The sequence below is a fragment of the Hordeum vulgare genome, chromosome 5H (genome assembly GCF_904849725.1).
Source record: "Hordeum vulgare subsp. vulgare chromosome 5H, MorexV3_pseudomolecules_assembly, whole genome shotgun sequence".
Lineage (NCBI taxonomy): Eukaryota > Viridiplantae > Streptophyta > Magnoliopsida > Poales > Poaceae > Hordeum > Hordeum vulgare.
Window position 1 is genome coordinate 438,615,232 of NC_058522.1, and position 13,505 is coordinate 438,628,736.

At 43.2% G+C, this 13,505-nt stretch overlaps 1 protein-coding gene across 2 annotated transcripts; it reads left to right on the forward strand.

Annotated features, from left to right (window-relative positions):
* Window positions 1-233: 233 nt before the first annotated feature.
* On the forward strand, window positions 234-4,599 carry LOC123397827 (transcription initiation factor TFIID subunit 10-like). 2 transcript variants are annotated; one of them, XM_045092359.1, is made up of 7 exons: window positions 235-590; window positions 893-1,160; window positions 1,233-1,297; window positions 1,551-1,613; window positions 1,749-1,806; window positions 1,923-1,973; window positions 4,253-4,599. In XM_045092359.1, the coding sequence occupies exons 2-7, from the start codon at window positions 1,023-1,025 to the stop codon at window positions 4,331-4,333; spliced, it is 456 nt and encodes a 151-aa protein (XP_044948294.1). In that variant the 5' UTR covers window positions 235-590; window positions 893-1,022; the 3' UTR covers window positions 4,334-4,599. The 2 variants fall into 2 exon arrangements, with proteins under 2 accessions (XP_044948295.1, XP_044948294.1); XM_045092360.1 differs by lacking the exon at window positions 1,551-1,613 and having other exon boundaries at window positions 234-590.
* Window positions 4,600-13,505: the final 8,906 nt, after the last annotated feature.

Sequence of the window (13,505 nt, forward strand, 5' to 3'; positions counted from 1 at the left end):
AGAAAGTATCTTTTTTGCAGTCTTGGATGCGAAAGAAAGAAGACGAGGGCTGTGTTTGCTTTTGATTCAACGGATTATGTGCGTCTAAGACGGCTCGCCAGGCGACTTATCTTGTCTTAAGATCAGCCGGCTGATCCATAGCAGTCGCCATACAATATTCCCGCAAGTGCATTTGTTTTCCTTCTTTTGTGTTAAAAAGGAAATGCGGTCATGGGCCGGCTCAGTTGCTTGCGCGAGTGACAATTTCCTTTAGCGAGACCAGCTTCTGTCTCGCTTAATGCGAGACACGCAGCCAGCCCCTACCGGAGAGACACATCGAGGCGTCGAGCCAGCCGCTCGCTTCCCCGCCCGACCTCCCGATTTCGCCGTCTCCCCGCTCGCCGGACGCTCAGAGCCGCAGCCTCTCCGTCCCGCCCGCTCGGCGTTTGGGGCTCGGCAGCAGCCGCGCCACCGCAACTGTGCGGGCGGTGCCCCCCTGCCTCCGGCCGCCAGGCGCCCCTGCAAGCCGGCGCACGCCGCCCACTCCGCACACCGGCGCTCGGCCGGCAGGCAGGCAGCAGCAAGCCATCAACCATCCTTGTCGATTTGAGGTACCAGCTCAGCTCGTCCACTTCCCATTCCGCCATTCCCCAATTTTTGATTTAGGGTTTGCTCTTCCCTGTGCTATAACCACCATCCAGTACGTAATTTGTGTTCAGTTATGTAGTTATATGAATTTATGATTGTTAGAAAGTAAATTAGTTAGTAGAACGTTTGTAAGTCTTCTTTGATGCAAAACCGAGAATCAATTGAGAATTTTAGTATGCTTGTAAGACCATATCGATCCATTTCTATGTGGTGTTGGTAGTTAGTTAGAACGTCCACATGCCATATTTATTGTCTATTTTTTTAGGAGGACCACCCTGTTTCCAAATCCTAGATCTGCCACTGTCCTCACCTGACCTGCTAGCCGAGCCGGCTACGACTTCCTCCCTCTTCTCCACCACTCGACCCAGCATAGCAGCAAGGAAGCGGACAGGAGGATGATGGGAAGCAACAACCCCGGCGGCGCAGGAGGAGGGATGGCTCCGGGCATGGGGGCGGGCGGCAGCGATGGGCGGCATGATGATGAGGCTGTACTCACCGAGTTCCTCTCCTCCCTCATGGACTACAACCCCATGGTATGCCGCTGCCGTCTGCCCTAATCCCCTTTCTTTATGCCAAGTTCCGTGTTTGACTCGGTGGCGCGGCAGATTCCGGACGAGCTCGTGGAGCACTACCTTGGCCGCAGCGGCTTCCACTGCCCCGACCTACGCCTGTCAGTACTCCTTACACCTCCAATTCCTCTCCCGAGAAGACTCCATGTCTGAATCGGTAGTTAAGCTGAGACCCCCTTTGCTGCTCATAGTGATATATGGAGCCACATAGAGTTTTTTTTAGCACGTTGCTGTTTTAGTCTGAGAGAAATTACTAAGCATAGTCTGAGAGAATAATTCAACTCAGGCGATTATTTGTCCGCATGAATGGCATGTATTTTTTTTCCTTTTCTTTCCTAATTTTGTGGTCTGCAGTACAAGGCTGGTTGCTGTAGCTACTCAAAAGTTCATTTCAGACGTTGCAAGTGACTCCCTTCAGTACGTGAACCCACAACTGCACTAGTTTGTTTTTTCACCTCGATGCAATCCGTCCACTAGCATGACATAATCGTAGCAATTGCAGTATGTGTTGCACACCAATTTGATATCGCACTATCCTTTCCCTTGAATTAGGCATTGCAAAGCGAGGGTTGCAGCACCTATCAAAGACAACAAGAGCAAACAACCGAAGGTGAATTTATTAATTTGCTTCTTAATTAAAAATTCCATGTTATTTCTAGCATGAAACTTGGCACGACATTCTTACATATTATGGCTTACTGATGACATGCTTTATGGTACTTTCAGGATAGGCGTCTTGTATTGACAATGGATGATCTTTCAAAAGCCCTGCGCGAGGTAAACCAGTTTTCTATTACATCTCAGTTTCTCTTTTATTTTTATATGAAACAGCACACAATTTACTTCCTTATTTCTCATGTTTGAAGCCCACATTATTTTGTTTGAACACAGAATAACACTCAGCCAGTTACATTCTTAGGAGTTGAATCCCTGCACTGATAAATCCTATACTATGGATGAATTGCTTTAGTTGATCCTTGTAGACCAAGCGGATTGCTTGATGTGGGTTTTTTCTGGGAGGCAAAAATCAAATATATCATATGGATTCAGTTTTACATGTTCCAAGCTTCTCATAGCTCACCAAATTTCATACGAACAAACTGAACAATCAGTGGCTGCTAGGAACGTCTTACCAGCATACCAATACAAAGGCACCTTACATGAAATCATCATTTAAGCACGGTTGCACAGGCTTGAGATAGTGTGACGCCTGATACTTGCATGTCTAATTGACAAATAATTTTCTACATGGATATTGCACATGCTCCAAAGCAGCCAAAGCATACAAGGATATAAAGAGATACTAACACTATATATATATATATATATATATATATATATATATATATATATATATATATATATATATATATATATATATATATATATTTTCCCTGTACTGAACAAATTGACTCAATTGTTAATTTGTGCCCTAATTAGAAAAGGCAGTTAAAAGAAAGGGAATGTGGTTAAAATCATGTCCATCTCCCAAGTAACACGGGCAACGGCGCAATCACTAAAGACGACGTGAGCAGAAGAAGCACTCTACAGATGTCTATCTAACTACCATTTTCATTTTCTGATCATTTTTAGTGAGAATGCTCATGCTTATCAAAAACCCTTCAAACCATTATTTTCGAGCAATTGCACACTTGTAGGACAAAGTTGCAAACTTAAAATGGTATTATCCAATTTTTTACAAGCATATCTTCATGGGTTGCTAGTTTTCTACCTTCTTTGGCAATCAAGTTCTAGTAATGTTTAGTTGCATGCAAGTAGTAAGGATGGCATTGTTTGTAATCTTCAGGTTCTGAATCAATCTACTTTCAACCCAAACCTCACATAAAAGGGCATGCTGCTCATGTAATATATCATATTGTTTAAGATGTTAGACATGGAAGCACCCTTCAGCCACTTGTCAGACATCCTCCTGAAAATCTTAGCTTGATATAAAAAAAACTCTAATTTCCACCAGACATGCTTTTGCAAGTGCAACATACCTCTGATTTGAAATTTCATTTTTATCCACACTCTCTCTCAACAATGCCTGCTGCCAGCAGCTCATCATTGTTAGTGAATGCTACCAAGCGTTGAGGCTCCTAATATCTTTATCCCGTTTTGGTTTAGCTGACCCACTAGTCCACAAACAGCACCCTAGTCCAGTGATCTGATCCATTTTAAAGAAAAGGCATTTATGACTCACATTGCAAATACTAAAATACCATACCAATATAGGTCATCAATATACTCATACTTTGTCACAAACGTGACCATTTTTGGCTAAAACCCCATTCATGTGGTGGTTATGACAGATGCATACCAGGCTAAAATCCACCGCATTCATGTATCATCTGTTTGCAACTGTTTTCTGTATAAAGAACAAGGTGGTGCATTAGCCTGGGCTACTGAGAAAAGTGCAGCACAGAGCACTATTCTAAAAGATGTCCGCCTAGAGGAACACGCTCTCACCTCAAATGTTTAGGGTCTGTTTGGAACTGCTCCGCTCCCTAAAACTCAGCTCCGCTCTAAAAAACGCAAGCCAAACGGGGTAGCTCCATTGTGTCCTGCTCCACAAAAAAACTAGAATCTAGGGTCAACTCTCTGTTTTTCGTGAAGCTCTTCAGGGGGTGTCCAAAAACTCTAATTTGAAAAGTGGATACCCCTTCATTTCTTTCTCAAATTTTCCTAGGAAGCCAAACAGGATAAATTGCTCTATTTTTTTAAAAAAAAACTCCTCTATGATGTAGCTGCAACTCCTGGGAGGAACTGCTTCAAAGTGGATTGGGTGGAGTGGAGCAGTCCCAAACAGGCCCTTAGCCTACCTAAGGTGTTGCCATGTCATCTACAGCCAACATGTATAGTAGTTAGATTATGCACTACTTCATTGATACATGGCCCATCGCACTTTCTCGCAAAGTCTCTTGGAGCATGTGAATATTTGAGATCTTATAGCCCCCTTACATCACCTTATTATACTTTCTCTTAGACCTTCTGTGTACATGTATGAGTGTAGCTTCATTTTTATTTATTTATGCTTTTGTAAAAACTTCTTGCAGCATGGTGTTAACCTGAAACACCCAGAGTATTTTGCGGACAGCCCGTCAGCAGGGATGGGCCATTCAACAAGAGAGGAGTAGAATCAATCTCTTCTTCAACAAGAGACGGCTAGAATCCATTGATTCTAGCCCATACCAAGCGAACGGTCATGTCCGCATCCTTCCAACTTTATGCAACATTGTAGCAACATCCTTCCAACTTTATGTAACGTTGTAGTAAAACAAAACATTATAAGCATGTGCGCAATAGCTGTTCTTTATGTATTATGGACTAGTAGTATGTGGTTGCCACCATATTCCGATGCTTATGTATAGTATTGCTGATTAAGTTCTCCCCGTTACCCCTATCTTGGATTAATTGCATCTTGAAACTGTCGATCACATAAATTGATTTTGCCTAGTAGCATGTAAGTCTGATTTCTGATGGTTGGCTAGCATGGCACCAATGGAAGCTGGAGAGCTGATAGACCTAGCTTATCTTCAGCATCAGTTTGCAGGAACATAAGTCAAAATTGCATACTGCGTTCCGTAAAAATATAAGGTCATACATTGGATGCCGTCTGAACTTCGAGATACAACACTCAATGAAACGCATCGATAAAATATGCAGCAAACTGAAAGGAACAAGGCATATTCTGTCGTTGACCTGTTATCCAGAAGCAACTATTGCATCAACTATCACCTCCTCCATATTGCCATGACAAAGACTGTCCGATTGTAAAACAAATTGCGCGCGTTTAAATGAAAATTATCGTTGCAAGGATGCAATCCAAGCACGGGTCCCTTTTGGAGGGTTTCTAAGTTTATATAGTTCTTATTCATCAATCATTGAATGATTGATTAGTGTGTGGTACTTGTCATGCCTATTGGATGTACCCTCGGTTTGTCAGTTTGTCCACACAACAGCACTTCCAAGACTTCAAAGGTCGCCTCATGCTTCTATGATTATATCAATCGCACTACATGCATGCTTGACCTCGAATTGTTAAGTCGCCAAAGAGGAAGCATATTTCTTACTCACTGCTTCAACAAGGAAAATTTCTTATTCATATCTTCAGGAAAAAAAAGCCACTAAGATATTTTCAGTGCAGCTGGATTTCTGAAAGCGACCAGCCCTAATATCATAATTAGGCCACCAACCAACTATCAGGTATTGCAATCCTATATAATTATATTCTGGTTACACTCAGCTTCCTATTTTACCATTTCCACTTCATCAAGCCGATCAATGGTATCACTTGCCTGTGCATATACTTAAAAAAAGAAGATAAACTCTTGACTTAAATTCTTGATATTTCTGCCGCTGATGATACGGAGGAGATTTAAAAAAGATGGCCGGCGCAATGATATCATTTAAGACACTAATAATATGGCACCTTACGTGTCCTATATAAGGTAGTATAATTGTTTGAGTAGCCTCTGCAGGAAACTTGCAGAGTTGATTTTCACCAACGCGTTAAAATAAGCTCACTAATCACGTCATGATTTGGGAGCACAAAACAAAAGGAGCCATGTCATGATCTTGTTTGTTTGCGAGGTCAGAAGGAAAGAAAAAAAAAAAGATCGGATGGTTTAACCGCAAGCGTCACGTCGGAATGAGTTAAAAGACGTAGACCCTCATGGTAAAACCTCTTAAGAAATTTATCCTGATTAAGATACGTGCATGAACACTGAGCAGCCAGCAGTAATGTATTCGACAAGAGGCTAGCAAGTGGATCAAGAGCTTTTGACTTCACTGTCATATTCACTTGGCAAGAGGTGCTGACATGACATGGCCCTATACATGCCATGAAGCATCAGCCTCTGTCTGCATCCAAGCACCTTAACTTCTTGTCCGCACGCCAATCAAGCCATGACGGCATGCTGATGCTGATGAGAGGAAAGAAACTTAATGAAATAGCAAAGTCCAAACACATGGGATCGATTCTTTCCATATATAGTTTTAAATAGCCGGCTATCCCTGGACCTCTTTTATACGCTATATATAATGCCAATTAAAATGTTTGTTCATGTGTTTGGATCCAAGTCCCTTAACGCAGGACCTCTTCTAAACGCGACTATAACGAAACAATAGCGCACTGTACTTAAAACCATGATTATCCAATCGATCCATCCATGCGGAGACAAGCTGGGAGAGAAAAACACCCACATCTGCAGCCACCTTAGGCAGCTACCCGTGACCAAGTCGTTGCTGCTTTGCTGGATCGCTTTGGAGTAAACAGCACGACGGGAGGCGGATCGGTCGCCACATTCTGTCGTGGAAAGAAGATTGGCAATGATCCCCGCCTTTCTCCGGCGCCACTTTTACTTTCAAGCCCGGGAAGCAGGTCAATGTGGGCGTGTCTCTTTTTTGTGCAGGCATCGGGGAAAAGCGCAGGGTGTTCTCATCTCCGGTGTTTGTTGTGGCCTTTCTTCCTCCGGTGTGGAAGTACCGGTGCCGCCACCTGCATTCTAGATCCTCCTTTTTGGCCTCCAAACTTGATTACCATTGCGTCTTCGAGAGATTTCACCACTTGTGTCCCACGATATATATAGGATGCATGTTGTGAATTTACCCCGTTGTGAGTTGAACTGAGGGTTTACTTCTACCACAACATGGGATGGACTATACTTTCTTCGTCCGGAACTACTTGTCGTACAAATGAATTAAAAAAATGTATTTAAAACTAAGATACATCTATATACATTCATCTTTATGACAAATATTTTCGGACGGAGGAAGTATATAAAGAAGCAAACATCATACTGTAACATGCATGCTTACGACTGCAATAATCAGAGCATCGGATTGCTGGATGGTTTACCACAATATGCTGTAGCAACTTTCATGCATGCATGTTGACTTGGATTTGATTGTGCATGCATAGTGGAAATTGTGCAAAGCTGTCAATGACAGCGATTACAGCACTTTGGTGACACATTTGTCACGGCGTATTACTTGGGGTAGTCTCGTCGAAGAAAGTGATACTAGCTAGTGTTCTATAAAAGAAAAGAGGAGAAAGTGATGGTGATCTTGTCCGATCCTCTCATTTCTTTTTTTCCTTTTCTTTTCAGGACACGATCCCTCTCATTTCTAAAAGGGAAAAATGTCACATGCAGGGTAAATAATCAGGTCTGCACAACATGTGAAGTACCAACTGTGAAGCCCATTAACAATTCAGCCAACTTTTTTCCTTTGTTTAATTGTATTGCTGATATACGTGTAAATATCAGTCTATACTAACAACATGTCTGGCATATTTTCATTTTCGTAACCACTTGCCTTTTCAGGAAAATACGGAAAAGTAAACATCATAGATAGGAAGTAAGAACATGATATATGATTTATTTTTTTGAAAATGAGGATGATCCCCGACCTCTGCATCTGGATGATGCATACAGTTATTTTATTTGTTATTCACAAAGACCTTACAAAGTAATACATTAAAAACATGAAGACGTCGTCATTGCAACATCTGTCGCTACTCCTATCCAATTAATGAAGGGATGCAGATTGTCTGAGCCGAATACCTGAATCTCACAGCAAAGTCTAACATCCAGAGCCGGAGGCCCAAATCCAACCGAATTGCCGGATCTGGGTCACACACCGGTCTAGCAAACTTATAACGGGCACTGCATGCGCACGTTGTAGAATCGATCGTCTTCCGTCGATCCATCTTCAGAGCAGATACTAACACATATACCTTGTCATGTCAGCCAGCGAAGCCATCGCGATGACAACGGGGAAGCAGGGAGGAAGGGAGGGCCAACGCCCCCCCCCCTCCCCCCAAGAAGCGGTATCTATTAGTCCCTCTATATGTTGAAATATATGTAGCTGGAGCAGCTACTCTGGCGACATATATTTCGATACAGAGAAAGTACTTTTTTTCTATCTGTATTAATTGTCACTGATTTACTAGCAGTACTGCTATTTCTAAACTGTGTGCTTCAAACTGGGTCGGCCGTACCGCAACCGTACGTACTGACCAAGAAGAATGGGTGTGAAACCTCAGCTCAACGGAATATATATCATCACGCCATGGCCATCAGACTTAGAGCGCAGATCGAGCTCTATCCAGAGCCTGGCCGGTAATGGCCGCCGGCTCCACTAAGTGCGTACTTTGCGACTATATCCTCCCGGACGTCCCGTCGTCGCCTTCGTCGTCGTCGGCGAAATGGTCAAAAAAATCTAACGGAGAAAAGAGGCCGTCGACGCCGCAGCAACTTTACGCCCTGGACGGCGTTTTCTCACTGCACCTTCTGCCGCGAGTTTCGCCGGACTTTTGTTTAGCACAAGGGGAGAAAGAAGAAAGTGATTCCAGGCAGGGTCTCGCAATTTACCGGCATCAACTTGTTGAAACTTGGCGTGCATGACAAAGTATTCTTGCTTATACACTTGAGATATTGTAAAATATCCTCTCTTTGAGTTCGCCATAGCAATGTAAAAGAGTCATTTTACAGTGCATCTGGTTAATATGAACCGTTCGTCGGAGCGAATTCAACGATCTAGATCCGATGCAATACGCTGATGTCACGTGTATTATATCAGACACCGAGGGGCATTTTCGGAAGAAAAAATATTTCGAACTGATCAGATGTTTTCTCCCAGATATTCCAAGGATATTTTCGGTATGAATTTCAGGGTTATTTTTGGTTCGACGACGGCGGGGGCAACGTGACCATCGGCGACGCCGACCAGTACACGGTGCTGTTCAGCAGCTGCCAGGACGGCGTCGAGGTCACTATGGACGTGCACACGGAGATGTACACGGCCCGCCACGGTTGAGCGGATCCACGCTGTCATGGGCGCGCTGCTGCTGTTCAAGGCCCTGCCGTCTCCGTCGAGTTCGCCAGCCTCGTGTTCTACGTCTTCGTCTTCTACAACTTCCAGCCGGTGAAGAGGAATCCGTACCTGTACGTTGCCGACGAGGAGGAAGAGGTTGCCAGTGGCCAGCTCGAGCTAGAGGGCCATCCTAAACTTTAATATTTTTAGGTCGAAAATGCCCTTGGACTTTAATAAGGCCCAATTAATATCATCCGTTGGATCACTTATATAATACACGTGTTGTCGTGTATTATAATGTACCATAAAATCTTTCATGTAAAAAAAAACTAGATCCAGGCCTTCTGTGTCGAACATTGATGGCCCTCTTGGTGCCTTTCTTCTTTTCAGGGGTATTGTTTTGAAGCAACTGATGGCTGGAGGGCTAAGAGATGCAACGGTGTTACATCTGCTCTATCAACGACAACGAGTCTCGATAACATGGTGCAGCGGGGTCTCGAGGACATACGTGCGTTGATGATTGAGTCGATGGAAGAATGGCATGGGAAGGTGATTGTGCTGATTGCTTTTAGAGGTGGGATGGAGGAAGATGACGGTGGCTGATTCTAGAACGTATGCATGCATCTTACATAGAAGGTCTGCTAGACCGGTTGATGCTCTTTGTTTACCGTTGCACGGTTTGATGAGGCTGTTAGATTAGATATTGTGTGTTGATGCGAGGTCAAAGCACACCATCAAACTCGTAGATACAGCGACAGTAATTGTCAGGCAGATGACTTTGAGTTAATTTATATATTTATCTTGTTGAGTTATGTTAAATAATACTTCCTCCGCTTGGAATTATTTATCGCATAAATATATAAAAATGAATGTATCTAAAATTAAAATACATCTAGATGCATTCATTTTTATGACAAATATTTTCGGGTGAAGGGAGTATAATAAAATGGTTGTGTGCTTAAAGCAGGTGCTCCTTTTCCAAAAGAAATATGCCTTCTCCAATAGATTATCCTTCCCAAATGAGCACATGCTACAGTCGATGGACGCATCAATCGGTGTACGTACGTACGTGTTACTCTCCGCGGTACCTTTTGCGTGACGGACGCTCTCCCGATGATACGGAAATGTATGATTAGTAGTAGCTTAAACCGCCGCGGCTGTCACAGTCAGCGCATGTACGTATGCACCACCGCATCATGATGTGCTTCCCAATGATAAGGATTAATTTTTAGTTATAGATGCGTCGTCGATAATGTAATTTTGTACTGTTGTCGATGCGTTATTGGAGTACGGACGCGGCTGACTTTTGTTCGGCATCTCTACGTGCGTACGCTGTTTGGCATGGGAAATTAATGCTGCTCTATTACTGTACTCCTAGTTTTCTCACGCAACACCGGCCCTATGCTTTTTTTCTCGTTTAGAAAAATGATGGTAGACTGTGTTAATGTAAGGGCATGTACATTGGTTGATAGGATAGTCTTATCTTAAATCTTGCATGTAATTTAGAGATGATAAAAAAGAGAGTCTACAATGGATCATCTCTTAGCTTTATCTTCTATAATTAGTTATTCCTAAAAACATGGTGAGACATATTATGCTAAGAGATCACCTCTTGTCTTCTCTTAAATAAGAGAAGGCAAAGCCTTTTTTTCGAGTTCTCTCTCTTCCACCTCATCATTTATTCTATGTGGCACTCCTAAGATAACACCATTGTACATGCCCTAATTCAAACTGTTTCCAGACGTGGTCGTTCGTACCAGTTGTAAGGGTGGGGTATTGTTTTTTTCAAAACTACTGACCACATGAGGAAGGGCCCTTTTGGTCGCTAGGACCAAAAACACATGTCTGTAGGTCGCTGGGTGGGTAAGGGTTTGACGATGAGAGGTGCGCCTGAGAGATGAAGGCTAGGTTAGGTTTTCAGTTCCTCCGCTCTTTTGTTGGTCGAGACGTCGTTCCCCCTTGCTCGATCTAGGCTATGGTAGTGTAGGTTGATAGGTTTTAGTGCGAAAACTTGCAGGGACACGCATGTGCGACGACATGCACCTGCTTAGCTGTGTCGGCCGTCTAATCATCCTTGTCACAAGAAACACAAATATGCAAATGAAACTTAATTTGAACTTTTGGTTCAAATGGAGAATGGTGTTCGTCGATGAAATTCATTTTGGCAGCGCCATGCATTGGTTCATCTGCAAGGTACAGATTGGTCTTCTTCCATACCGACGGTACAAGCGTCAGGTGGTGATTTACTTCAGTGTTGATGGAACTCTCGTTGATCGAAGGACCTTCTCGTCACGGCCATAGTGCGTTCATCGTTCTCGGATCCTGGATAACTCGGGTGCCTCAAGTTGCTACAAAAATCTCAAGTAGGATTCATTCGATGCAACCCTAGTGGCACAGATGGTTCATTGTCGTTGTGAATTTCTTTCTGGTCTGGATGGTTCTCATCAATTACAACTCACTGAAGTTAGGGGTTGTGGTTTACTATCTTACAAATCCCTTTATGTACAACCATAATTCTTATCTGTGAATTTCTTTCTGGTCTGGATGGTTCTCATCAATTACAACTCACTGAAGTTAGGGATTGTGGTTTACTATCTTACAAATCCCTTTATGTACAACCATAATTCTTATCCGAATAAACAGTTCAGGGGGTTTGATCTTTGTAAATCTAATCTGCCCACATACCAAGATTTGTATTTTTGCCTGCCGCCCCCAATGGGGCCACACCCTATAGGGGTAGAGAGGTATGCATGCATGTAGAAAGTCTTTGGTATGATTTATCTCCTAGCTTGACCTTTAATCAAATTTACTATTTTTTTGAGAAAAACTTCCAATCCATTCATCTTCAATCATGATAGTACAACAAAAACTAGAAATTATAAAAATTACATTCAGATTCGAAGACCACCTAACGGCAACTACAAACACTGAAACGAGCTGAAGGCGCACCGCTGTCATCGCCCCTCCCTCGTTGAAGCCGGGCAAACGTTGTTGTAGTAGATAGTCGAAAAGTCGTCGTGTTAAGGCCCCATAGGACCAACACAACAGAACAACAACCGTCGCAAATCAAATGAAGAGTGTAGATAGGAATTATCCAACCTAAAAACACACGAACAAAGACGAACGACGAACAGATCCGAGAAAATCCACCAAAGACAGATCTGCCGGAGACACACCTCCACACACCCACCAACGATGCTAGACGCATCACCGAAATGAGGGCTGGGCAGTGAGACTTTTATTGCTTCTTCAGGAAGCCGCCATCGCCTCGCCTTCCTGAGCAGAACACAAACTCTAATAGAACTTGAAGAAAGATAAAAAACCGGAGCCCATCCACCGGCAAGGGTCGAGATCCACTCCGCCTCCATGGCCCTAAGGCCACCGGAGACGGGGCGGACCAGCGACGACGTCGGCAGGAGGCGGTGGAGCCCTAGCTTCTTTGGGGCGGCGGCTAGGGTTAGCCCATCGTAACTTTCCCTCATTTGCCTTCATCATTTAGCTAGTTTGCCTCAACATGGCTTTAAAGCAAGATCACATTATATTTTGTTTTGACGAAATTTATCACGTCACCACCAGGCACCAGCTACCATCTTATAGTATGTCGTCCACCATATGTTTAGTCTTATAAGTTGTTACCACCATAATAGTATGATGTCCACTAGTTAATAATTCCTATGTGATATAGGAATTTCATTGTTATGCAAGTACAAGGAGTGAGTATTAAAGTGGTACCAACAAGAGATGGCATCAGATTATAGAAGTATTATCATAGTTTACAAATCCAAAATTTTATATGCCAAGGTCTATTTTTCTGTAGAAATTGCTTAAAAATAAAAGTATTATCATACAAGTGTTACATAGGTGGAGAGTGTGCAACAGCCAAGCGATTATGTGCCAAGGGTGTTCCCCTCTTTTCAAAGAAAAAAACCAAGCAATTATATTCTGATAACCAAGTGCCACGGTCTTATTGGACTAGTACCTTGAAGAAGAAAGTTGTCATCTCCAGAAGTACGCCATATCCAAGAGTCAAATCTACATTATATTTCACATGTCTCACACCGGCACCGCCCGGAACAACTAGCAGAAGAAAAAAATGAAACACCAACACTACCACGAACAATTCCATCTAGATGGAGATGCTCGAGGATCCCGCCACCTCCAACAACGCTCCGCCGGAGAAGATTATACTATGTGCCAGTGCCACCATGGTTGAAAGAACCAAAACTATCAACTGTTGAAACATAGCTAAAAGTCCCAAAACAAGAAAAAATACATCTTCATTGGTAGATCGGGGCCTCCCCGCATCAGTCGGGAACGAATAGAAGGGCTACGACCAAACGGCCGGTAGAGCAGTGGTGGTGTGGTATGGCAGAGATCGCCTCTGCCGGGTTCGGAGAGCAACTTTGCTGATAGCTGAAAGAGTATAGACTTTTTCTCTAAGAAAATATCCCTCCGTTCGAAAATACTTGTCACAAAAATGATGTATTTTAA

Coding starts and splice junctions, on each gene's coding strand:
- LOC123397827 (XM_045092359.1), top strand. CDS start 1,023: ATGATGGGAAGCAACAACCCCGGCGGCGCAGGAGGAGGGATGGCTCCG. Junction 1,298..1,550: donor CACTGCCCCGACCTACGCCT/GTCAGTACTCCT, acceptor TGTGGTCTGCAG/TACAAGGCTGGTTGCTGTAG. Junction 1,974..4,252: donor TTTCAAAAGCCCTGCGCGAG/GTAAACCAGTTT, acceptor AACTTCTTGCAG/CATGGTGTTAACCTGAAACA.